At 38.8% G+C, this 25,423-nt stretch overlaps 2 protein-coding genes across 2 annotated transcripts; one reads left to right on the top strand and one right to left on the bottom strand.

Annotated features, from left to right (window-relative positions):
• Positions 1–817: 817 nt before the first annotated feature.
• LOC113122680 (uncharacterized) lies at positions 818–13,842 on the bottom strand. The gene is made up of 35 exons (XM_026294176.2): positions 13,565–13,842; positions 13,101–13,143; positions 12,594–12,986; positions 12,199–12,492; positions 12,003–12,102; positions 11,848–11,883; positions 11,732–11,764; positions 11,611–11,652; positions 11,425–11,451; positions 11,255–11,290; positions 11,079–11,150; positions 10,930–10,957; positions 10,791–10,847; positions 9,332–9,386; positions 8,853–9,236; positions 8,464–8,751; positions 8,090–8,383; positions 7,003–7,380; positions 6,612–6,899; positions 6,229–6,522; positions 4,912–5,289; positions 4,521–4,808; positions 4,138–4,431; positions 3,637–3,675; positions 3,198–3,533; positions 2,793–3,089; positions 2,584–2,686; positions 2,427–2,474; positions 1,951–1,977; positions 1,767–1,811; positions 1,653–1,679; positions 1,520–1,567; positions 1,282–1,320; positions 1,123–1,188; positions 818–1,006 (listed from the first exon to the last, which is right to left on the bottom strand). Exons 2-35 carry the CDS (start codon positions 13,135–13,137, stop codon positions 877–879), a joined length of 5,301 nt encoding a protein of 1,766 aa, XP_026149961.1. The 5' UTR covers positions 13,138–13,143; positions 13,565–13,842; the 3' UTR covers positions 818–876.
• A 6,619-nt stretch (positions 13,843–20,461) lies between these two features.
• On the top strand, positions 20,462–24,729 carry LOC113122265 (myelin-associated glycoprotein-like). The gene is made up of 9 exons (XM_026293470.1): positions 20,462–20,525; positions 21,180–21,270; positions 21,481–21,873; positions 21,975–22,268; positions 22,536–22,635; positions 22,770–22,805; positions 23,694–23,726; positions 24,040–24,089; positions 24,564–24,729. The coding sequence occupies exons 2-8, from the start codon at positions 21,243–21,245 to the stop codon at positions 24,050–24,052; spliced, it is 897 nt and encodes a 298-aa protein (XP_026149255.1). The 5' UTR covers positions 20,462–20,525; positions 21,180–21,242; the 3' UTR covers positions 24,053–24,089; positions 24,564–24,729.
• The last annotated feature ends 694 nt before the right edge of the window (positions 24,730–25,423 follow it).

Genomic DNA, 25,423 nt, shown 5'->3' with positions numbered 1-25,423 from the left:
AAATTGGAATCAAGTACAATCATCACATTGTTGTGCATGTTTCACAAGAAAAGAAGAAGCCAATTCATAAATGCACTGAAGCATTTTTTTTTTATCTTGGGGTCAGCAAACAACACTTCAATAAACAATGTCAGTAAAGCATTATTGGTTTCTTATAGCAGCCTTGACCTGTTAGTCACATTATAAACGTCCATCCATCCATCCACCCATCATCTAGACCCCCTTAGTCCTAACCAGGGTCCCAGGGACCTGCTGGAGCCTATCCCAGCTCTCTCTGGGTGAAAGGCAGGGGTCCACCCTGGACAGGTCCCCAGTCCATCACAGGGCCACATAGAGACCAACAACCTCACACACTCACACTCACTCCTATGGGCAATTTAGAGTCACCAATCAACCTGACATACATGTTTTTGGACTGTGGGAGGAAACCTGAGTACCTGGAGAAAACCCACACAAGCACAGGGAGAACATGCAGACTCCACACAGAAAGGGCCCTGATGGGTTTCAAACCAGGAACCTTCTTGCTGTGAGGCAGCAGTGCTGACCACTAAGTCACCATGCTGCCCTTCTACGTACACCCCCAGTCAAACGTTTGGACACATGTTTTTATTCACATCATTGGGGAAAATGTGTACAGACATTTAACTGTCAAAGTAAGTGCAGTTAAAACGTAAATGTAAATGTGTCCATACAACCACAGAAAGATGTGTACACACACATTTCACACACACACACGGAAAATTACTATTAACAGTAATTTTCCGTGTGTGTTATCTGCAGCAAATCAGCTGTTCTAAATACACCATTACCTGCCATATACTCTTCACAGACATATTCACCAGGGTGATACATTTTTTTAAAACCTACTTCCCTTTTTTAAATAACTTCTTTCTTTCTTAAAAAAGAGGAAGTCATGGCAACGACTTTTTTATTTATAATGTTCACTTCACCACTCACTCGTACAATACTAACCTCAGGCTTGACATAGTGAGGAGTTCTTCGGTTGCTAGAATAAACACAAATGTCTAATGAGGCAAAAAATTAATGCACCACTGAACAAAGTAAACCAAATGCAAACACAATGGCATGTCATTTAAAAGAATCAAGAACAGGAAAACTCACTTCTTCGGAGATGGAAAGTGGGGTTTGGAGATTTGAGCCTCATAGTTCACAGTGTTGGTGTTGTTTCTATAGAAGGAGCAGGGAATCACACCATATCAGTTTTTCTGAGTGTTTTGTTAGGACTATGTCATGTACACTAGACCTTTGATCAACACTTACAAATAGCCAACACTAAGGTTTGCACTGTTGTCTGGGTGTCTGTGAAAGTAAAAGCATGTTTATGTTATTTGATATCATCTTTATAAGTGGTATTTTACATGTTGCATTTTATTCACACAACCGAAGATTAATAATCTGCTCCGAAATGAATTCCTATAAAAACAGCATTCATTTAATATTAAGACAGAAAATCTCAGACAATGTTTGTTTTAAGCCAACTGGACTGAAGAACATCTACCTGGGTTCCCTCCCTTTTTTCCACCCAACACGCCCGTCCTCTGCCCTACTGAAAAATTATAGACATATAAAAACATGAGGCTTTTCAAGAAGGGATTAATGTTGCGTGAATGTTTGGTCTTGGGTGCAGTTACCTGGAAATGCGGCTCCAAATGGACCTCCTGTATGGAAAGCGCAGTTTTACTGTTTGGTAGTATGGGTCGACTGTATCGGTCTAGTTTGTAAAAAAAGCAGTCTTGCTGTCATACCGTTTTTCAGGCCTTGGAGGTCTCGCTCTGTCTTCATTGTATCTTCTGGACATTGCAATGGAAGCAAAAATATTTTAAGCTAAAAATACTGTACATGGACTACAGCTCATTGTTTACTTTTATTCTGAATAATATGAGGCAAAGTAAATTATTTGGTGAAGGGTTCATTTTTAATCAAGCCTACCTGGATAATCTATCCCACAGTGATCTCCTGTGAAAGTTTAAATTGCAGAAATAAAGCTTTAAAAATCTTCATTGCTTTTTGAAGGAAGTACATATGTGGTTATAAGTTACTATCAATTCAGACAGGGTACCTGTTTGCACCGGACGACTGGCACCAGCTGTTTTATCCATCAGTGGATCAAAGAGTCATTTTCACACTATGATTAAACTTTTCTTGTATAACTGCTGATAGATTTGTTCCAGTGGTGTTTGCCTCCTCCAAATGTGTCATTATGGTATTGTTGATGTACGTAAGATTAAATTCTGAGTTATATTTCTTAATGGGAGAGCAGTGCTTGTCATTTTCTTTTAGAAGTTGTTTCCACCTAATCTATCTGTAGCCAGTAACCATTTTTTAATAAATGGTCAGAGCCTTGACTGAAATCTAGTTAGTGTTAGTTTCATCATCATCACACACGTTTAGGTTAGAATTCATACCTCTTCTCTGGTCGAGGAGGCGGCTGCAGGGAGGTATCAGTGTTCCTCCTGTTGGATAGAATAACATGTTTTTAACTCTAGAGCAAATCGAAGTTACGCAAATCAACTTAAGTTTAAACACCGTTGTTATCATTTGAAATTGATGCATTAATTGTACCTTCTCCTAGAGATGAGCACTGCAGCTAAGATGATTACAAGCAGGATAATTAAGACTGGAATGGTTATTGGAAGAGAGCTTCTCAGCTGGTACGACAGTGATCCTAAAAGAATTGAATGTCATGCAAATACATTTAGAGGAACAAAACAACTCAATATATGACAAACACCAAACGTTTTGAGATTTACAGATGAATCTTGTGCTCTAACCCTTCACGTTTATCTTGACTGTGCCGGCTTGTTGCTTGTCACGTAAGAAAATGGCTGTACAGGTCAGGCTTTTGACTCCATCTCCTCCAGAAACCATGAAGGTGATTGTGGATGTTCTTCTCCAGACACCTCGTGTTGTCATGGTGTCTGTGACCTCACTAGTGAGGTTGGTGACACTCCAGGAGAACACCGGAGGATATGATGGACATGTGTGATTTACAGAACATGAGACACTTATAGTTGAACCAGCACTGACTTCCTCTGGAACTTGAGTCATCACTGGTTTTTCTGGGGAAGCTGAGGAGGTAGAACACAAAACAGAGAACTGTTATAGCTTAAAAGGCAAACAGGTGAATATCTTAGTACGCTTCAATAAGCTAATTCATTTTTTTTGTAACTCCAGACCTTTCATGACAAGAAATGCACAGCTGTTGTTGAATCTGTATTTCTCATTATCTTTCTCTGCGTAGAAGCAGAAAGGGCCATTGTCAAAAGGCTTAACGTCGTCAATCTCCAGTGAACATTCTCCCTCATGCAGATCTCCTAATATTTTGGTGCGGTCCTTGAAATGGTCAAGTATATAGCTCTGGCCGTTATGGTAGACAACACCACCATCTTTTTTGGACCAGATGCCTCGTGTCAGATGCATGTCCTGCTGCTGGAAGCTGCAGGGAATCACCACACAGGAGCGGGTTAGGGCGCTGAACTTGAAAGGCACATCAGCAGTCAGAATGCGCCCCTCTGTAAAGAAAGAGACCAGCCATGATAAGGATCTGTGTAAAAATAAGTCCTCATGTAATATGACATGGCAGAAAGGTGTGTTTCCAAGAGAACTGAAAAGTACCTGAATTTTCATGAGTTTCCTCAAATGTTCTGTCATATTCTGGAATGAATGAGAGCAAGCAATTAACATCAAATCATCTCATCATTAGTGCAAATGTTTGGCATTTTATTAAATGCTCATTTCATTGCAGTTAGATGTTGTAAGATTGACACCACATTCACATGAACTGTAAGGCTATAGGAAGTAGAAACACAAGACATTATTTCCAGATAAAACCTCCAAATATGTGAAGTGATGCTTTTGCACTTAAACAAACCAGACACTAATTCACACTGATGTGTAAAACATGAGCAGTAAAGGTGCCAGGAGGCAGATTTTGCTTCTTTTGCACAGAGACAGACTTTATTTTCAGTCTTTGCCTTAAATTAAAGGAACCACTTTCTCGCTACAATTTCACACTTGGACAGTTATGGTATCGGTTCTCCAGCCTGACCTTTCTTTAAAAAGCTAAAAACTGTCAAACTATTAAGTGACCATGGTGCGTGACATGTAGGAACTCACTTTTTATTCGAAGGATTGCAGAGTCCGAGGTCTCCCCATGACTAAACTGAGCCGTGCAGGTCAGAGTTTTTCCATTGTCACTCAGGGAGCCAATAAAGGTTAGATTTGACGTTGCTTCGAAGGTGTTGCTTGGCAGTTTTTTAGTTTGCAGTGAACTCTGAACGTCTTTGTAGTTCCACACGATGGTTGGTGCATTTTTTTTGCACTTGTAGGTAACAGAACAAATGACACTCTTTGCTACACCCTCTATTGTCTCACCTGGTGGCTCTACCATTGTGATTCTGTCATATGGACCTGAGCAGAAATGTCATAGTGAGGATTAAAGCTAAACAGGAGCATTTTTACTGGAATTAAAAGAACACATTGTCTCACGTTGTACTCACATTCAACATTCAGCCTGAGCTCACTCGTGGCTTTCTGACCACCCTGGTAACTCACAGTACACTTCACACTCTGGTCCTCCTCTTTCACAATCCAGGTTCGCTCCACTGTTCTTTCCCAGACCCCATCAGACAGCATACTGCCCCTGGTGACGTCCACTCCTGGTATACCGTTCATGGTCAGAGTGGGGGGAGCAGAGGGACATGTATGGTGCACAGTGCAGGAAACTTTGCTCTCCTCTCCAACCCTGGGGTCACCATTGACGCTCAACTGTGGTTCCTCTGCTCGGTCTATGAAATTAAAACCCATAACAGTCATTTAGAGGACTGCACATTTCAGAGGATTGGGGTTGAACTGACTAAAAATGATGATTTTGTCTATTTACATACTTACCTGAAACAATAAGTTGAGTGTTTTTATCATAAAACGTCTGACTTGGGTTATGATATGAGGTAATGGGGGCCTTATCAAGCCATGGGAAAAATCTGTCCTTGTTGTGCGTAATGTCCAGCCTTTCGACCTTAAGAGTACAATTCCCCTCCGGCACAGATCCAATAAAACTTGTTAGCCCAGTGTACTTTATATCAACTGTCTGACTTTGGCCATAGACAAGTGAGTATGAACTGCCCTGGTACAAGTACCACATAACTCTCAGGTCAGCAGGCTGGGAGTTTCTGTAGGTGAATCTGCAAGGAATGATGATACATGAGCCTCTCATGCCTGTGATGGTGGAAGGGGTGGTGAAGGACCAATCCCGAAAATGTACGTTTCCTGTGAAAAGAAGAAAACTTTTAAACCACTAGTTCACAATCTTTTTGGCCTGTGACCCTTTAAAATCAATTACAGTGTACTTGTGACCCTACATCATAGATTTTAACCTTATATCCATAATAATAATAATAATACATTTTGATGGCAGCAGAACCAAACTGTGGACACATCACTGACATCACTCTTGCCAAAAATGTTTAAATTTTTAACATCCAGTTGATGGGAACAATTGCACTCATTTGTGGTGTTCCCCTGATGAACCTAAGTCAGATCCTTTCTCTGCCCTGTTCCCTCACCCCTAACAGTCCTCCACCCTTCCTGCACCTAATCTGTTGTTCCCCACATTCCATTTGCCTCAGGAAGCCACCTCAGTTCCTCAGGAAGTGCCAAGTCCCCAGTTTAAGAATGTTCCGTTTCACTATTCAGTCTTGGACAAAAGGCCTTTCAAACTATTCATCTGGTGTCTGGGATTTTGGTTCCAGTATCTAGACAATGCAACAGAAGCATCAAATCATCTCATCATTAGTGCAAATGTTTGGCATTTTATTAAATGCTCATTTCATTGCAGTTAGATGTTGTAAGATTGACACCACATTCACATGAACTGTAAGGCTATAGGAAGTAGAAACACAAGACATTATTTCCAGATAAAACCTCCAAATATGTGAAGTGATGCTTTTGCACTTAAACAAACCAGACACTAATTCACACTGATGTGTAAAACATGAGCAGTAAAGGTGCCAGGAGGCAGATTTTGCTTCTTTTGCACAGAGACAGACTTTATTTTCAGTCTTTGCCTTAAATTAAAGGAACCACTTTCTCGCTACAATTTCACACTTGGACAGTTATGGTATCGGTTCTCCAGCCTGACCTTTCTTTAAAAAGCTAAAAACTGTCAAACTATTAAGTGACCATGGTGCGTGACATGTAGGAACTCACTTTTTATTCGAAGGATTGCAGAGTCCGAGGTCTCCCCATGACTAAACTGAGCCGTGCAGGTCAGAGTTTTTCCATTGTCACTCAGGGAGCCAATAAAGGTTAGATTTGACGTTGCTTCAAAAGTGTCTCTTGGCAGTTTTTTAGTTTGCAGTGAACTCTGAACGTCTTTGTAGTTCCACACGATGGTTGGTGCATTTTTTTTGCACTTGTAGGTAACAGAACAAATGACACTCTTTGCTACACCCTCTATTGTCTCACCTGGTGGCTCTACCATTGTGATTCTGTCATATGGACCTGAGCAGAAATGTCATAGTGAGGATTAAAGCTAAACAGGAGCATTTTTACTGGAATTAAAAGAACACATTGTCTCACGTTGTACTCACATTCAACATTCAGCCTGAGCTCACTCGTGGCTTTCTGACCACCCTGGTAACTCACAGTACACTTCACACTCTGGTCCTCCTCTTTCACAATCCAGGTTCGCTCCACTGTTCTTTCCCAGACCCCATCAGACAGCATACTGCCCCTGGTGACGTCCGCTCCTTGTATACCATTCATGGTCAGAGTGGGGGGAGCAGAGGGACATGTATGGTGCACAGTGCAGGAAACTTTGCTCTCCTCTCCAACCCTGGGGTCACCATTGACGCTCAACTGTGGTTCCTCTGCTCGGTCTATGAAATTAAAACCCATAACAGTCATTTAGAGGACTGCACATTTCAGAGGATTGCGGTTGAACTGACTAAAAATGATGATTTTGTCTATTTACATACTTACCTGAAACAATAAGTTGAGTGTTTTTATCATAAAACGTCTGACTTGGGTTATGATATGAGGTAATGGGGGCCTTATCAAGCCATGGGAAAAATCTGTCCTTGTTGTGCGTAATGTCCAGCCTTTCGACCTTAAGTGTACAATTCCCCTCCGGCACAGATCCAATAAAACTTGTTAGCCCAGTGTACTTTATATCAACTGTCTGACTTTGGCCATAGACAAGTGAGTATGAACTGCCCTGGTACAAGTACCACATAACTCTCAGGTCAGCAGGCTGGGAGTTTCTGTAGGTGAATCTGCAAGGAATGATGATACATGAGCCTCTCATGCCTGTGATGGTGGAAGGGGTGGTGAAGGACCAATCCCGAAAATGTACGTTTCCTGTGAAAAGAAGAAAACTTTTAAACCACTAGTTCACAATCTTTTTGGCCTGTGACCCTTTAAAATCAATTACGGTGTACTTGTGACCCTACATCATAGATTTTAACCTTATATCCATAATAATAATAATAATAATAATAATAATAATAATAATACATTTTGATGGCAGCAGAACCAAACTGTGGACACATCACTGACATCACTCTTGCCAAAAATGTTTAAATTTTTAACATCCAGTTGATGGGAACAATTGCACTCATTTGTGGTGTTCCCCTGATGAACCTTATATCCAGAATAATAATAACAATGATAATACATTCATTTATCTGGTGTCTGGGATTTTGGGTCCAGTATCTTGACAACGCAAGACAGAAGCATCATTTTATATAACCTGTGCATATATTTCTATTTTCCATTTAAAGATCATTTGGCAGTGCATTTTGGGAGGTACGCTTTAAAACAAGAGATCGCTGTGAAATCATTATAGATTCAAAAGTACAAAACCTGGAACAAAAACAGACACCTCTCCAAATTACGCATGTAACAGTCACGTCACTTGCCAAAACTAAAGCAGAACTTTTTTTCTCAATATATCTGTTGCTGAATGAGTTGGTGATACCAGAGAGATGCAGGGCAGGTCAACCATATGACTACTACTAATAATAAAGCCAGTTAAAATGTAAAAGGAAGAGTACTGTTTTCCACTTACTCTTTACCCGTAGGGTGACGCTCACTTCCAGTTTCTTCCCCTGACTGAAAAAGACCTTGCATGTCAGCAATCTGTCATGATCACTAGCTGACACTGTGAATGTCAGAGTGGAGACGGTCATCCACTCAGCATTTGAAACTTTAGGTTCACTGGAGACTGGTATGTTTTTATCGCTCCATGTGAAAGTTGGCACATGTTGAGAGCAGGTGTATTTGGCAATGCAGGTGACTTTTCCAACTTCTCCCTCAAGAAATTCATCTGACGTAGGCTTGATAGTCAAGGGTGCAAAGGAACCTAAAAGAAAAATAATTATATGAACACTTTAGATTACCATAAAAGAAATATGGCTTTATTTCTGTTTGTCCGTCACATACATTGTGCATTTAAAGTTATAGAGGCAGATGTGGTTGGACCCTCATAGTGTCGGGCAGAGCACTCCACGGTTTGGCGTTCTCTCGTTATGAACAACGTGCCAATCATGGATGTTTTTGATGTGCCATCAGACATAGAGCTCTGAGTTGTGCTGGGACTTCTGAGCCGGATGTTGAGGCTCAGAGTTGGTGGATCAGTGGAACAGGTGTGGTAAACAGTGCACTCCACTTGTACAGACTGCCCAACCTTCAATTCACCAAAGATCCTGATACTTGGCTTTTCTGCCCTGTCTTTACAATGAAAATGTAGATAATTATTGACGACAATATGTTTACATACACTTAAAAGAAATATTATTTATACATTTTAAAAATCCAGCCTGATAACTTACCTGTTACATCAATTGTTACAGTCGTATCATAGAATCGGTAGGTACTATAACCTACATTCTCTGGATCTACCCAAGGATAAATCTTTTGTCTGTGGTGAGGCCAGTTTACCGGATAGATGCGTAGACTGCAAGACTTTCCTTTCGTGGAGTCGGCTTTTCTCGTTCGTCCTCTAAATATGTCTATGACATTTTTTGGGTACCAGCTGTCATAAACCAAAGGATATCCTCTGCTCACGTGCTGGTACCAAACCACACGATCTGGTCTGACAGGTGGATACTGATTGTAGTCAAATGTGCAAGGGATGACAAGGCAAGAACCCTTCAGTCCTTTAATATTGCTTGGCATAGTCACATGCCAAGCCCCAGAACTGCCAAGAATGCATCCTGTAAGAGGAGCATTGTGTAAAAAGAACATTCAAATGTAGTTAGATTAGTGTTAATATGTTGAAAACCTATTAAATAACATAGAATTGTAGTACCTAGAATACAGACACTCAGGAGAAAATGTCCCAATCCAGGCATCTTTCCACAAACCTAAAATATACACAAAATTAACAGTTTATACAGCGAAACGTGTTTATTGCCTGTTAATATCACATTTTGGGGGACATCACTCACACACTTAAAAAAAGAACACGCATATTCACGGCACCTGTTTCCTGTTTCAAGCTTCTCAACAACTCAAGAATAAACATCTGTGTTCGTGTTTACGTGAACTCCAGTATTAAAGACTTTTCCCATGACTTCTGCTAACTAGACCATTCAGCCAGAACAGGTTTGTTTGTAGTGCAAAATATCATATACATGGAGATCGCATATATAGGCCTATTGCATGAAATTATTATAAAATATTAAAACTGTGTGGGTTTGCTATTTTACAAAGCCCAAAGACAAAAATGTAAAAAAAAAAAAAAATCTTTTTGGTATATTGTAATTTTATTGTAATCTTTAAATTCTGGCAGAAGACGACAAAGAGCTGCAGACAAATAATACACAAAAAACAGATTACAAAATAAGCCATGTGTAAACAAAAAGAAAGTCTCAGGAATTAGACTGCACCAAAAGTCAGTTCTTGTTTCTACAGAAATGAAACTAAATTTGAATTTTTAATTTTATAAACCTGGGTCAGTTGGTAACATGTCTAAAAGGCACACTGCCTTAAAAAAAACAATTAGCTAAAGAGGAAAAGTGCAACATGCCTAAAATGTGTCAGATTTCTGAAACAAAAAAACGGATCTAACTTGGACCTAATCTAATCGATGCATCAAAAATGGAAAGGTTCTGCTATATTCTTTCTTTGAATAGTGACTTACCTCCCAAGCTGAATGTCATCCAAGGTTTACCATCTGTAACAGGAGCCCCTGACACCACACCCTCTTAAGTAAATGAACATGTGGGTGGAGATGATGACACACTACACAGGGCGGGCGGGCAAATGGTTCTTTTTGTAAAAATCATTTCTAAAGTAAAATAAGCTGAGTCCAAAAAAAACAAAAAAAAAAAAAACAGAAAACCATAGAGGCCATATTTAGATGCACAAAGCCCTTTAGTTTTTCTTTCTGTGATCATATTTATGTTTAATTAGGTTTGCTACTGACAAAGAAAACTTGACAAATTGAAGCAATAACATAAGCAGGTAGCTGTAGACTTTCTTTTACAGACAAATGTGAGAGCAAGAATGCAAATGAGTCCAGTTTTCAAAATGCCAAACATATTCCACCTTGTCTTATTGCCTTTCTTACATTATATTACATTTCATGGAAAATGTATATTTAAAGTAATATAATCAATTTATCAAAGACAGTAAAAAGAGCTTTTACTTGAGAGATTATCACAGTAGTCAAATAAATCAGCAAACAAAAGAGATCACTACGAGCATGATTAAATTTCTTCTCTCTGATCGCGATCATCTTGGAAAGATGAATTTTCTTTTTTTCACAAATTCCCATAAACGTTGAGTTCTGCAGTGTTTACATAATCATCATCCTCGACGTCCTGTGAAAGATCATTCGGTCATTGGCGCAGATTTTGACATTTTACTGTAAGGAATTCCTGGAAATGAACAATAACAACCTACCTCTTTGTAATGACATGATTTTGCTTGGCTGAGGGCCATCAAAAGCAGCATCCGCATCAATAACAGAAAGGGGAAAAAAGAACAGCATAAGACATTGCTGCACTACAACATGTGACACCTTTAATTTGCCAATAGTAAGTGCCAAGTACCTTTTGGGTGATGGGAAACGAGGCTTGGAGGCGTTCTTGCTGTCACAAATTTGTGAACTCATATTGTTGGGCCTGAGGTTAAAATTTATGTCACTACACAGTTACACAATAATTAACTATTAAATTATTAAAATTAATTTAAATTAAATTAACTTTATTATGATTAATATACTTACACAGAACGCACATCCACCACGTCCCCCCTCTGCCTTCTGTGAAACACAGAGATGTTCTTGTTTCATTTCAGGAAAAACTCATTCTCAGGTTAAGTGTGATCTACGTGTGAAAGCAACTGACCAAAATTTACCAAAGAGGGTAGGCTCCACCATTAATATTCATGTCTTACCGTGAAAATCTGCCCCAAATAGATCTTCTGTGCACAAAAGAAGAACAGAAACTTACTAAAAATGGGAAAAGATGCACCACACTACCCATGCAAACTACAGAGATTAATTTGGTGACAGCTGCAGTTAGAACAGTACTGAAAAAAAAGTTTCATACAAAATTTAGATAAACACAGAGTCGATGTTACCTTTGCTCAGAACGAGGTGGAGCTGGGCCACCGGAACGAATCCTGAAAATTTAGTATAAATTATTAAAAAGTATATTATTAAAATTTAAAGTTAATCTTCAGGACTTTTTTTTTTCCTCACCTGTGAGACATCCTGGACAGCCGGTTCCACATGCTAAATATTATAGAAAATGCTATTATGAGTATAAAGGATAATAACTGATATCTCTGTGGTACAGTAAACCAAACATTTTTTACCTGCCATCCTGACTTTGGAGCTCCGCAATGCGTGTCCTTGGACGACAGAAAACAATACTGTTTTATTGAGGAGCAGATACTGAACATAACTCTGTTAAAATGGGGATGTGGATGCTCTGTGGATTTGTTCAAATCATTGTGCTGCATTTACTCACTTGTATTTTTTCACCATGAATATGCATAAGACTCCAAAGATCACAGCTGTGCCAAGCCCCACTACAGTGGGAATGATGATGTGGTTAAAATTTTCTGTACCTGCAAAAATAGAGAGAACGTGTGTCAGAGACATTCCTTCTTTGCACTGTACATCTGGGAAGGGGAAAATATCCAGTATATAAGAAAAAACCATACGTTTTACATAGATTTTAGATGTGGCTGAGACTGTCTTCCCTCCATGAAACGCGACTGTGCAGGTGATCTCGTTGTGGTCATCCTTCTCGTCAGGAATCAAGATCAGCGTGGACAGTACCTCCCAGTTGCCCAGTTGCAATTCTCTATGAACCTCAGTGATCTCATCAGAGGTCCTACTCCATGTGATTTTAGGCATGTGGGTGGAACAGGTGTGAAAAATTGAACAGGTGACTGAACAGGGACGTCCCTGAATGATTTTCTCTGGTAGATTCAGACTAGGTTTTGGGGTATCAGCTGTAGATGGGGAAGAAAAGTAGGTTAAAGGTAAGAGGATCATCACTGAAACATAAAATATTTGTAGAAATTTATACAGTCTCTTAAAGATGGTGACATACGAAGCATTTTGAACGAGACACACTCCTCGACAAAGGAGAACATGTCTTTGGTGGGTTGGGCAGTCTCTACCAGTTCAATCCGGAAACAGAAGGGGCCATTGTCATGATTTTTAATTTCAACCATTTCTAAGGTGCAGTTGTCCTGACCCAGATGTCCCAATAAACGTGTGCGCCCCTTAAAGTTGTCATCGACTCTTGTCTGATCCTCGTAATAGATGATTTTCTTATGGTCACTTTTCAAATGCCAGATCCCTCTGAGTTTGGAGCTGGGCAGGCCAGTTTTAGGATGGCTGAATGAACAGGGTACAACAATACATGACGAAACCAGTGCATCAAGGTTTTGGACAACATGGGCCTTCCAGTCTTCACTGAACACTGGGCTGCAGAAAATGACTTAAAGAGAAAAAAAGGAAGTGAAAAAGAGTTAAAAAAAGTTATTTTTCTTTCCATTAACTAGGATGTGCATAAGAATGAGACTAGAAACAAAGAGTTCATTGCTTGAGTTACCTGCTAAAAGCAGACAGATCTTTCGCTGGTTGTCCATACTGCACTTTAATGAAACGAAAAAAAAAAAGACTAACTGGTCATTTAAATTACAATAGAGCTGTAAAAATGGAACAAGACAGACAATTGATAATAATGTAAAATGTTGTTATATAAAAATGACTAGTTTTGCTAAAGACTTAAACCACACATAATACATGTGACAAATGAAGTAAAAATAGCATGTACTGTTTTCTACTCATTTTCAAAAAAACAGACACTTATATATAGATCTATATATCTGATCAGTGATACGTAAAAACAAAAAAAAAACAGACCGAGTCTAAAACAAAACCAAAACCTCCACAGTTTCTAAGTTGCATGATACCTGAGCCCAATTCTGACCTATTTTACAAGCTTAAAATAAATACTTCAAGTAAATGTACTTAAATAACTTTCTTTGTATATGCAGTAATTTAAAATCTTACCCGGAGCTGCAGTCTGTCTGATCAGAAGTGTCTGTTTGCTAAAAACACCCCTTTGAGAATGGACACACGTGGTGTGGTCTTCTGAAGTTAAGCTGTCAAGCATAGACACTCTAGAGGAAACTGAAAAAACTGCAGCTTCTTCACAAAAGCTTCTTTATGCTTTTGTGTGGAGGAGATGAAAGTCAATGCAGCAGATGCGATAGTCGTATTAATAGTACAGGAAGCAGCAACTTACCAGAAAAATGTTCTGGTTGTTCATCTGGTAACCTGCCTGCTAATTAGAGCTATGTTAATCTCAATAGGTTCTAACCCACTACAACTCAGTGAGGTGGGTGGGCCACTTCCTGGTATTTAATACAGACCTGATTCAGATTGTCATTTCAAACACACCCTCATGACCCAGGGCCCACACAATATTCTTGTTTTTATATTAATACATTTGATATATTGATGGAGAAAAACTAGAAAAGAGTATTTTTGAAGAGATTATGTAGGAGATCTGAAACGATGCAGGGTGTGTATCTTTTGCTGGTTTGATTTCACCAGTAAGAAAACAGCTGAATATAACTGGATTTATTGGTTGTTTTTTATTTATTAAAGGATCAGCAATATGGCAGGATTTGAACCTTCCTTTCATTTAGCACAATCAGAAAACTAAAATATAAATGGATTAGTTCATGTTTATATTTATGACTTGTGTTTTTGCTTCAACAGCAGCCCTCTTCCCCCAAAGATCATGATGAGTAGAGTCTGTAAACCAGTGCCAAACAAACACAGGACAGTGCCCCTTGAGGACGGGAGACAGGGACCCCTGGTGCAGGCCTAAGGAAAAATCACTATGCTCTGATAATGGGAAAATCCATAGTAGTTTTGTTCTGTTTCATTCTTCCCCTTTTCTTCCTTTAACTCATATTTAATTCCTTCAATTCTTCCTCAAATCTAGCTAAAAAAACATCCTTTTTTACACCATGTTCTTTAGTAATTCTAAGCCATATTTTATTCTACTTCCTTCTTTGGCCAAACATCTTTCTCTTTCTACTCTTTTAGCTAAGCAAGTTAAGCTTCCAACTCCAGTTTTCCATTTCAGCCTTCAGCCCCTTCTGCAATTCATTTCAGCAATTTTCTAGTTATTATTCCGTGCACTTTTTTGAAACAAATCTCCTTCTACACTTTGACATGGAAAAACCATTCATGTATTACGTTCAGCTCATTTAGGACAGTATTGCTTCCACGTTTTTTTCATTCGTAGCCTTTATACTTTCCCACTCAAATGAATGAACCAACTTCTCAGATTTCCCCAAACTTCATGCAACTTTCAGCCCTCATTGCTCATTCATACTTTCAGCTACAAACTCCATTCAAAGTTTAACAAATTGAGAAAATTCTCTATATTTTTCCTGCTATTAAACTTTTATGTCACATTCATACTGTTCCTATGAGTTAACTTTCTTTGAACTTTGGTCAGAAGGGCAGAAAATCAGAAACCATTTTCTCAAAAGTAGCAAAATATGACCAAAAGCACCAGACTTTTTCATTTCCTGTCCTGAGCCCTAATAGGACAAGAGTACCATCCAACTGCTCCATTCACTCCCATGTCAAATGAGAGCTGGGTTTTGAGCTGGAAAGCTGAGATGGAGGATTTTGAAAATTGCTCCAGAGGCCACATTTCTGAGCCAACACACACATTTTTTTACACCATCGCGATCAGCAGTCTTGTCTGTCATAAAATCACGTTTTTTCAATATGAACAGACAAACACACACAGATAATGTGTACACACACAGGCACATTCACACATACACTCCTGGACATACTCAATCACACACAAACAAACACACGTCCAGATGTACACATATACAAACACATGCATACATGTGCAGCTGTACTCAGGCACACACTCACAATTACACACGATTGCATATACACAGGTGCACACACATTCACTGATACAGACACACAAAAAGACATTCACAAACAACCTATAGACAACTTGTACCTGCCATATCACCCACCTACAGCATTCAGCAATTGCATTCATTTAACACTTTTTCTAGTAGGTCCTACTCTTTTTTATGTCCATACATAAACTTTAACTAACTTTAAAGAGTCCATAACCATTAGGTTAAGACATTAATGCAGATCTTTTACACACTGTGACTCCCACTCTCAATGCTTTCATTGCATTATCCATCTTTTTTGTGTCGTGATGCTGCTTCCTTGCTCATTCATGCAAATTATATCACTTTTAGTTTATAGTTGTCAGGTAATTCAAACCAGCATTGTAGTTTAGCTCAAGCTTTTTTCAGCAGTCAGCCATCCCAACACAATTTCTTCAGAAATTGCCATTTCTAGTTTTTGCAAGCAGTTTTCCTTTTCTTAGAAGACTTATAACAGTGCACAGTGTGATGTTTATATTTTACAGCCTTTTCCGAGAGTCTCCCTATTTCTTCCCAGTGCCACCTTACATTCATCTGTGACCTGTATTCAACTGCAGACAGTAAATAAACACAACATTGTTTTGTGTGATCAACTTCAAATCATTTGTAAATATGGTCAACGAGCACAGAAAAATGGACGTCAATGGTAAAAATATAAACAGCGAATTAATTACTGGAATGACAGTAACTTGTAAGTGTAGGTCAATGAATAAGGAAGTGAAAGCTGAAGGACAGTACCAGGAAGGTTGAGTGAACTGAGGGCTGGGAGAGGAAGAAGAAGTAGAAGACAATATTAGTCTGGAGCCAAATGAACTTTCCATTTGCCACAGTTCCTCATGAAGTCGGTGGGCAAGATTGTCCAGTATGAAGTTGATTTTGTCCACCATCCTCCTCTCTGCCACAGCATCCAGACTATCCAGTTCCAGCCCAACAACAGATTTTGCCTTTCTGATCAACTTATTTAGCCTGTTGGCCTCACCAGCCTTGATGCACTACCACAGACTGATAGAACATCTTCAGTAGCTTGTTGCACACACCAAAGGAACAGAGTCTCCTGAGGAAGAACAGTCTGCTCTGTCCTTTCTTGAAGAGAGCATCTGTATTGTTTGACCAGTCCAGTCGTCCAGTTGACCAGACGACCAGACGTCGAGGATGGGCAATGGAGGTTTATGTGGGTCTCTGGCTAGCCAAACTTGTGCACCAGCTCAACATCATCACTTCTGCCTCCTGTCTCTGCGCAGCCTCCTCTGCCTGCTGGCCGGGATGGTGATCCACTGAGGCCCCAGTAACCTAACAAGCTCCAATGGTATTTCACCGAAAAAAGTCAAACCTTTGTGGGTCTTAATTGCCCAATCTAAGCTCTAATTCTTGCTGCTACATATCAAACATATCCCATGTGAGAACAAGGTTAAGGTAGCTGCAACCACCGTAGACTCATTAAGCACCTAAAGCACCACACAGGTGTTAGAGAAGCCTTACAATAATGTCACTATACACACAAAAATTATCAAACATTGAAGTTTAAGAGCGTACATACAACATACATAAATACCAGGACATCTAAGCTGCTAGTAGGTAGCGTAACTGTGTCCAATTCGGATCGCTTTTTAGCTAACATTCTATTAAAATTTTTCTTTAAATACTAATATATTTGATCAAATAAAGTTTCCAGCTGAGTTAATAGCATATAATTAAAGTGTAGGTTATTACCTTTCTAACCATATATAGCTAGTTTTATTTATTTAGTCAACATTTGTTATTACCGGAGATGAGAAAAGTGCCCTATCGCGGTTGTTTTGGCCGTGCGCAACTATTGTCCAATTGTGACCGCCCACGTCTGCTCGCTGCATCCACTTTGTCCTGCTGATTTTTTGGGGGTTATTAGCTTGTTCCTCATCAGACTGAGTTTACCACAATACTTTCAACACATCCGGCTGCAAATATTTGTTCAATAGGCCTTTATGCTTCAATGATCATTAAGAAACAAAAACGTCAAGTGGATTCTTTAAAAGCTTTTCCGCGGCTGCAACTTTCCTCTTGTCATCCTACTTATCTACTTGTTTCCAAGCAGGTTTATGTGACATTATCGTATACTTTAATTACCTAGACAAAATAGCGTCAAGCTAGCTACAAAATGCACTCGTTTGAGAGCAGATCTCCCGAGTATAGCAAAAATAAAGGCACACTTTAGCCGGGAAAAGAGCGTCGCCCAAGCGCGATCTAAGCATTCTCGCGGCTTTTAGCCGTCAAAGTCACTTTAATATAAATTTTAGACAGTTAAATATCCATAAAAACATATGAAATTTGGCATATAAATAGTTTAATATGTGTAAATTACTCCCACTTACCGGTTAGTTGTAACGTTTGACGTCAATGCTCGCGAGAAGACCTGAAAGTGAATTAGACCGGATGTGGTCACAATTGGACAATAGCTGCGAGGGGGCGATCCGAATTGGACACAGTTACGTTACTGCGTTTGAGTGAGTACATACTTTCGACCATTAAAAAGTACTGTACCAATCAGCAGGTTACTAGCTAGCTATACTACAGCCGCAACTAACCAGGTGGGTTAGTGCCCCATACACCGCAAACACACACATTCTCCTAAATCAACGCCAAAACACAACAACAACAAACAATTAGCACACGAACAGTGAAAACAGTAAGAACAGAAAAAACATCAAAATTCAGCCACTTTTCCTTTACCCATAGTCCTTTGCGCTGTACGTTCTCTATAGTATCAACGGAATTCCGACGTAAAACATCCGCCATGTTGATGTTGTCACGTGTCATGCGTCGTCACATCGCGCAGACATTTAAAGAGCCCACTTTAATGCGCGGTAATTTTTTTATTCCGTTAAATGGTTTAATCTACATAAACTGTTTAACAACGATGGTCTCCGTTAAACAAACAGTGTTAACAAGTTGACGTTGACGCATTGACGTTTGCTTGATCAGCTGAGTAATAATAATGATTAAACATCATTTTACAATCGATGTCAAAATCATCTAATCGATTTACAATTATTTACACTTTCAGTGAGTCAGCCGTTTATTTACATTATGTTAAACAAGTGCACAAGTGAGTGAGGTTTCCCTGAGGATCCCTTGAAAAAAACCCCACCCCCCGCCATTTTCCTTAATGACGACCACTCTACGTGACATCATGGGATAGCAAAGTACGGTGGCTGACAAGGCAAACGCGCTGCGAATGCCAAAAACACATGCAAGATAAGAATGCTGCATATTCATGGAAGAGAAGTGCGCCAGGCACAATGCTGTACTTTTATAATACCGTAAAATAATCACGGCCAAGTGTTTAATAAACAAATAAACAGGAAACGTACCTTTTTTATGTCACCAACTTTATTCACAGCATCCCTTAGTTCGGGGTCCTCCTAGAGGCCTGGCCCACTTCCGTTCCATGAATATGCAGCATTTCTCTCTTGCATGTGTTTTTGGTATTTGCAGCGTTTCTGTATTTGCCCTTGTTGGCCACTGTAGCAAAGTGTCCATCGTATGCATACTACAGAATTCGAGCGGAAGTAGTAGGTCATCCGGGTACTTCTCACATACTATGTAGTAATGAAATATGTGCATGTTTCGGAGGGAAAAGACTTGAATTTGAACTCTATCTCATGTTCACTGCTCAGTCAGACATGCATTTTGTAGAATGCAAGACTCCAGGTTCGGTTTATGTAAACATGGCCTCAGGCACCTTTTCTTTAATCTTTAATCTCTTTAATCTCACAGACTTGTATTTCTCAAACACTGCTAAGACATACTCAGCTATAGAAGAGGCTTGTCTATCATCTCTCACATCATCAAATCCCCAAAATGGCCCCTTCACTTCACGGGCCAGCTCACTTTTAGCGACATAAGGCAACACGTCTGGGCGTAGTTGTGATATGTGTCGCCTCATTTACTTCTGCAGCTACAAATGGGATTTTTTTTTAATCTCACTTGTGAAATCAATTTAGTCACATCACCAACTGCTTCAATTAAAACAGTCCATGTTCTGTTTGAATACAGATAAACACTCATCCTGCTTTGGCTTAGAAATTCTCCACAAAATTTTCACTAAATGGATGAAAATTTTCCACATCTCAAGATTGGCAAGTATGAGATAAGTAATCGGTCCAAGTATGTGGATGTGTAGAGAACGTTCAGAGCGTCCCGAGGGCAGGGGAAGTCTGTAGTTTATTTCTTTTGACTATATTTTGCCATAAGCTCCCTTGTTGTTGACATGATGGATAAACTAACTTTTTCCACATCTGCTCCACATCTGAATAGTTGGTGTGGAAACTGCTATTGCATTTGACAGTGGAAAACATACAGTAAGTTGTTAGTACTTGACTTCATGTAAGGTTATAGTCTTAGGTCATTTGATAATGTCTCACTTGTGTGAACCAGTAACTACAGGGAAGAGAAAGGGATTAATATAGTAGTCACATATAAGGGAGTGCTGAGACAACTTAGCTGTCCTGTGGATTTACAGTTATACATTATTCAAGGTGTACATTACACCACCACCATTAATCAAAACTAACCCATCAAAATTTCTAAACTTACGTAATGTCCTGCTTCAAACACTTCTGTTGTTTGGGTCTTTTTATTTTTTACTTCTCTGACTTCAGGACTGTGACCCAGACCACTTCCCTATTGTGAAACTGTGATTCATAACAATAAAATCATACAGACATTTTGTCTGTATTTAAAAACTGATTCTTTCAGATTTTTATTTAATTTTTATTTCCACCCTAACCCTATGGAAAATCAGGGAACAGATATAATTGCATAAACATGGAGGAGACAGAGAAGTTTAAGTATGTTGTTAAATACATAAAACAGATCACCCAGTTGTTGTCTCTAGCCTGCACACACTCTACTGTCAGTGCCTTTCTCCCACCCTCCCACCATGAATAGGTTCTTTTTCACTTTCATAGGCAGCAGTGTCTTGAGTTGTTTCTCCAGTTGTCGTCTTCAAGAGCAACTGTTCACACTTAAACAGCCACAAAGATCAGGTAAGACGATGGCCATAACAAAGTTGCACTAAATGATACGTAGGATACTTAAATAAAGATATTAATTTTAATTATTATTATCAATTATTTTGATTTTATTATTTTGTTATTTTTTATTTAAAAATATTAAGTATAACTGGAAAGTATATTTGAATTGGTTAGATGCTTTTATTTATGTATAGATATATGATATATAATGTTAGTATTTCAATATAATGTCATATAAATACAAATATATGATCTATATATTATTAATATATAAGAAAGATTACATTTGTTAATTGGAAATTCTGACTGTAGATGTTTTAACTAATGGATGCTTTAGGAACATTGCAGACAAAACTTGTTGGTACCTTGTAGTGCATGTTTGTTTTATTGTGATGTTTTTAGTCATATGTGTTTTATTGTTTGGATGAATTGTTTAAAATGTCTATTTATAACTGATCTATGTGATGCTGCTGTCTTGGCCAGGACAAGCAGCATGCAAAAGAGATTTTAATCTCAATGAGTTATTTTCTGGTTAAATAAAGGTTAAATTAGAAATATATATATCAATATATCTATAGATATATTCTATATCTATATACTCTTTCCAATAGTTACACTTTTGCAATGACATTCGCATGAAGCTATTACATGTAATTTCTTCCACAGATTTTTTTCTCTGCATTGAAACACCTCAGTGTATATAACCTCAGCCTGGACAAAGAGAGAAACATGATGATGATCTGTCTGATTTTGGCAGGTAGCATAATCTCACAGAGACATAACACCTGTAATATTGTACTAACTCTAACTGTAAATATACAATTACACCAGAGTGCAATATGTCCCATTGTTTATATTATATTTTGTATTTATATTTATATTTATATCTTTCTAAGTGATGTGGGCAAATTCAGAGGCTTTCTAAAATTAACCTGTTTCTTTTTCACTTCCTTTTTTTCTCTTTAAGTCATTTTCTGCAGCCCAGTGTTCAGTGAAGACTGGAAGGCCCATGTTGTCCAAAACCTTGATGCACTGGTTTCGTCATGTATTGTTGTACCCTGTTCATTCAGCCATCCTAAAACTGGCCTGCCCAGCTCCAAACTCAGAGGGATCTGGCATTTGAAAAGTGACCATAAGAAAATCATCTATTACGAGGATCAGACAAGAGTCGATGACAACTTTAAGGGGCGCACACGTTTATTGGGACATCTGGGTCAGGACAACTGCACCTTAGAAATGGTTGAAATTAAAAATCATGACAATGGCCCCTTCTGTTTCCGGATTGAACTGGTAGAGACTGCCCAACCCACCAAAGACATGTTCTCCTTTGTCGAGGAGTGTGTCTCGTTCAAAATGCTTTGTATGTCACCATCTTTAAGAGACTGTATAAATTTCTACAAATATTTTATGTTTCAGTGATGATCCTCTTACCTTTAACCTACTTTTCTTCCCCATCTACAGCTGATACCCCAAAACCTAGTCTGACTCTACCAGAGAAAATCATTCAGGGACGTCCCTGTTCAGTCACCTGTTCAATTAGACACACCTGTTCCACCCACATGCCTAAAATCACATGGAGTAGGACCTCTGATGAGATCACTGAGGTTCATAGAGAATTGCATCTGGGCATCTGGGAGGTACTGTCCACGCTGATCTTCATTCCTGACGAGAAGGATGACCACAACGAGATCACCTGCACAGTCGCGTTTTATGGAGGGAAGACATCCTTCACCACATCTAAAATCTATGTAAAACGTATGATTTCTCAATTTGTTTTTTCATTGCTCTGCTTTAATTAAGTATTAAATTCTTAATACTAGGAGTGTTCAAAATAAAGATAACACCAACACATCTGTTTGAAAAGAATGACAACTCCAGTGTTTATGAATGTTCAGTATGGCTGTATATTCTCATTCTGAAATTAGTTTTGGAGAGTTTTGAGATTTAGAATTTTATATACTGTGCTCTCAGTTGAGCAATAAAGAAAAAAGGCTCTGTTTTAAATTATTTTTATATTTGCAGGTGCAGAAAACTACAACCACATCATCATTCCTGCTGCTGTAGGGATTGGCACTGCTGTGATCTTTGGAGTCTTCTGTATTTTGATAGTTAAAAAATACAAGTGAGTGTCTTCTTTACATAACAGACGACAAAATAATTTGTAATTAACATGAAAAGAAAGGGAATGTATTTGTCTGTTTCAGTTGTATTTTAAAGTTTGTTCTCAATAAAAGGACATTTTTTTGTTTGCTAAAGGAATCGCATTGCAGAGCTCCAAAATCAGGAAGGCAGGTCAGTACAGAGATATTTTAAATCAGATTCTACTTGTAGTGCTACTCTCCACCCATCCATCCATCCATCCATCCATCCATCCACCCTCTACCCATCCATCCACCCATCCATCCATCCATCCATCCATCCATCCATCCACCCACCCACCCACCCATCCATCCACCCATCCACCCATCCAGCCATCCATCCATCCATCCACCCATCCACCCATCCATCCATCCATCATCCATCCATCCATCCATCCACCCATCCATCCACCCATACATCCACCCATCCATCCATCCACCCATCCATCCATCCACCCATCCATCCATCCACCCATCCATCCACCCATCCATCCATCCATCCACCCATCCATCCACCCATCCATCCATCCACCCATCCATCCACCCACCCATCCATCCACCCACACATCCATCCATCCATCCATCCATCCATCCATCCATCATATATACCCACTTATTCCTTAACCAGGGTCCCAGGGATCTGCTGGAGCCTATCCCAGCTCTCTTTGGGTGAAAGGCAGGGGTCCACCCTGGACAGGTCCCCAGTCCATCACAGGGCCACATAGAGACCAACAACCTCACACACTCACACTCACTCCTATGGGCAATTTAGAGTCACCAAACAACCTGACATACATGTTTTTGGACTGTGGGAGGAAACCAGAGTACCTGGAGAAAACCCACACAAGCACAGGGAGAACATGCAGACTCCACACAGAAAGGCCCCTGATGGGTTTCAAACCAGGAACCTTCTTGCTGTGAGGCAACAGTGCTGACCACTAATGCACTGTGCTGCCCAGTACACTCATTCTTTAATTATTTCAGTCATATAAATGTGCATAACTCAACTGATGCAATTATTTCATTCTTTGTCCACATTTAGCATGTTTAACCGGCTTTCCAGACTTTCTCGCAGGTGAGAACAATTATTTAATTTTTTTAATGTATTCATCAATGTAATTAATTTTTTCGCACAGCAATAAATACAGCTATACACTTTGTCTCCAGAATATCTGGTACAGGCACGTAGGTTGTCAAGATAAAAACTTTATAGAGCAATCAACAACTCTAAGCCAGTCTGTTTACAGGCTCAAAGCACTGTAATTTATATTTTTGAATTTAATGACCGCTCAGTACTGTTCTTTTATTTTTACTGCTGTTTTTCACAAATTCTTTGCCTATCTCAAAGTGTAAGCTGAACATCTGACTTCCTGTTCTTCTTTTCCTAGGATCAGAGCCTGAAGATGAAATATAAAAAAGAGAAGTGAGATGTACTGAAGTACGTCAGACCCTTACATTTATTCATATATTTACACACACTTTCAGTGGCTTCAGAAAAATATTCATTTTCGAATCCTCTCAGTTTCTATATGTGCTATTGTGTTAGATAACATTTTGAAATCAAAAATCTAAACAAGAAATCTCTCATTTATAAAAGTCTTCAGACCTTTGATTCAGTAGATCTAAAAGCCCCTGTGGTGGTTTTTACATTAGCTTTGCACTGTGTCACATTTGTCCAGATAATGTGCTGTTATACTTTTGGAAATAACTGATTTAGGCTTAAATTTACAAGAACAGTTTAAAAATATGTTTCGCTGTAGATTGATGGGCAAAATGGCCAATAAAATATGCAAATATGACGTGGTACTAAATTTGCTTACTTTTAGTAGACACTGAAAAATAAAATGTCATTTTGGTGTAATAAGCATTAAACTTCAAAGTGACTCAGTTTTGTATTTTCTTGTTCTTTCAGATAACCACGGCCTCTGTCACTGTGTTTTTGGATAAATCCACTGTGGGGACACAACAGAGCCACAGATTGTTTGCTGCAGCATTGAATTTATTTGCTTTCTTGCTATTTATGCATTAACTTCAGAAAAATAATAAATTACCTGAAAAGCAAAAAAATAAAAAAAACACACTAACAAGATACATAAATCTGTAAACAAGCTATATATATATTTTTATTAGCCTAATATTTGTACTGCACACTCAAAAGTGTGAAATATCCTTTTTTTAGATTTTCTTGTTTGTCATCAAACAAGTTTCAGTTTTAACTGTTAAACTATAATGTTAAACATTAGGATTTTCAGAAACACACACACACACACACACACACACACACGTATATATGTATTAAGAATTTTACTGCTACTAACACCCACAACTGTATGAGCAATAGTTAATTAAATGTGACTTATTCTCTGTAGTGACTGTTTCATTATTACATGATTAAAAATGCATTTGCCCTTCACAGGGAGGAGGAGTGCAGAGTAATGGAGAATCTATTTTAGAAACTTCATGAACAGCCCTTAGCACCAATCATTGTTTTAGCACTTGTTTGTTCTTGTTTTGTGTTTCTATGTAGAACAGTTATACTCGGGACAGCACTCTGTAGTGACAGTGACCTCTTTACAAAGACAATAACATATATTAGTCTACAACATAGATTCTGTCTGTATAGACTGAGTGAAAGCCTTACTGAGGTTTTATGAAAATGTGCCAGACTGAGGCATTTGGGACTTAATTTCTTTATTTGTGTAAATTGTGTTAGAACAAAATCAGGAACCACATGTCAGAGATGTGTTTTTGGAAAAAATGATGCTGCCATAG

The sequence above is a fragment of the Mastacembelus armatus genome, chromosome 16 (genome assembly GCF_900324485.2).
Source record: "Mastacembelus armatus chromosome 16, fMasArm1.2, whole genome shotgun sequence".
In the NCBI taxonomy this organism is placed as follows: Eukaryota; Metazoa; Chordata; class Actinopteri; order Synbranchiformes; family Mastacembelidae; genus Mastacembelus; species Mastacembelus armatus.
The sequence above is the reverse complement of the archived record's forward strand: the minus strand, read 5'-3'. Positions and strand labels throughout refer to the sequence as shown.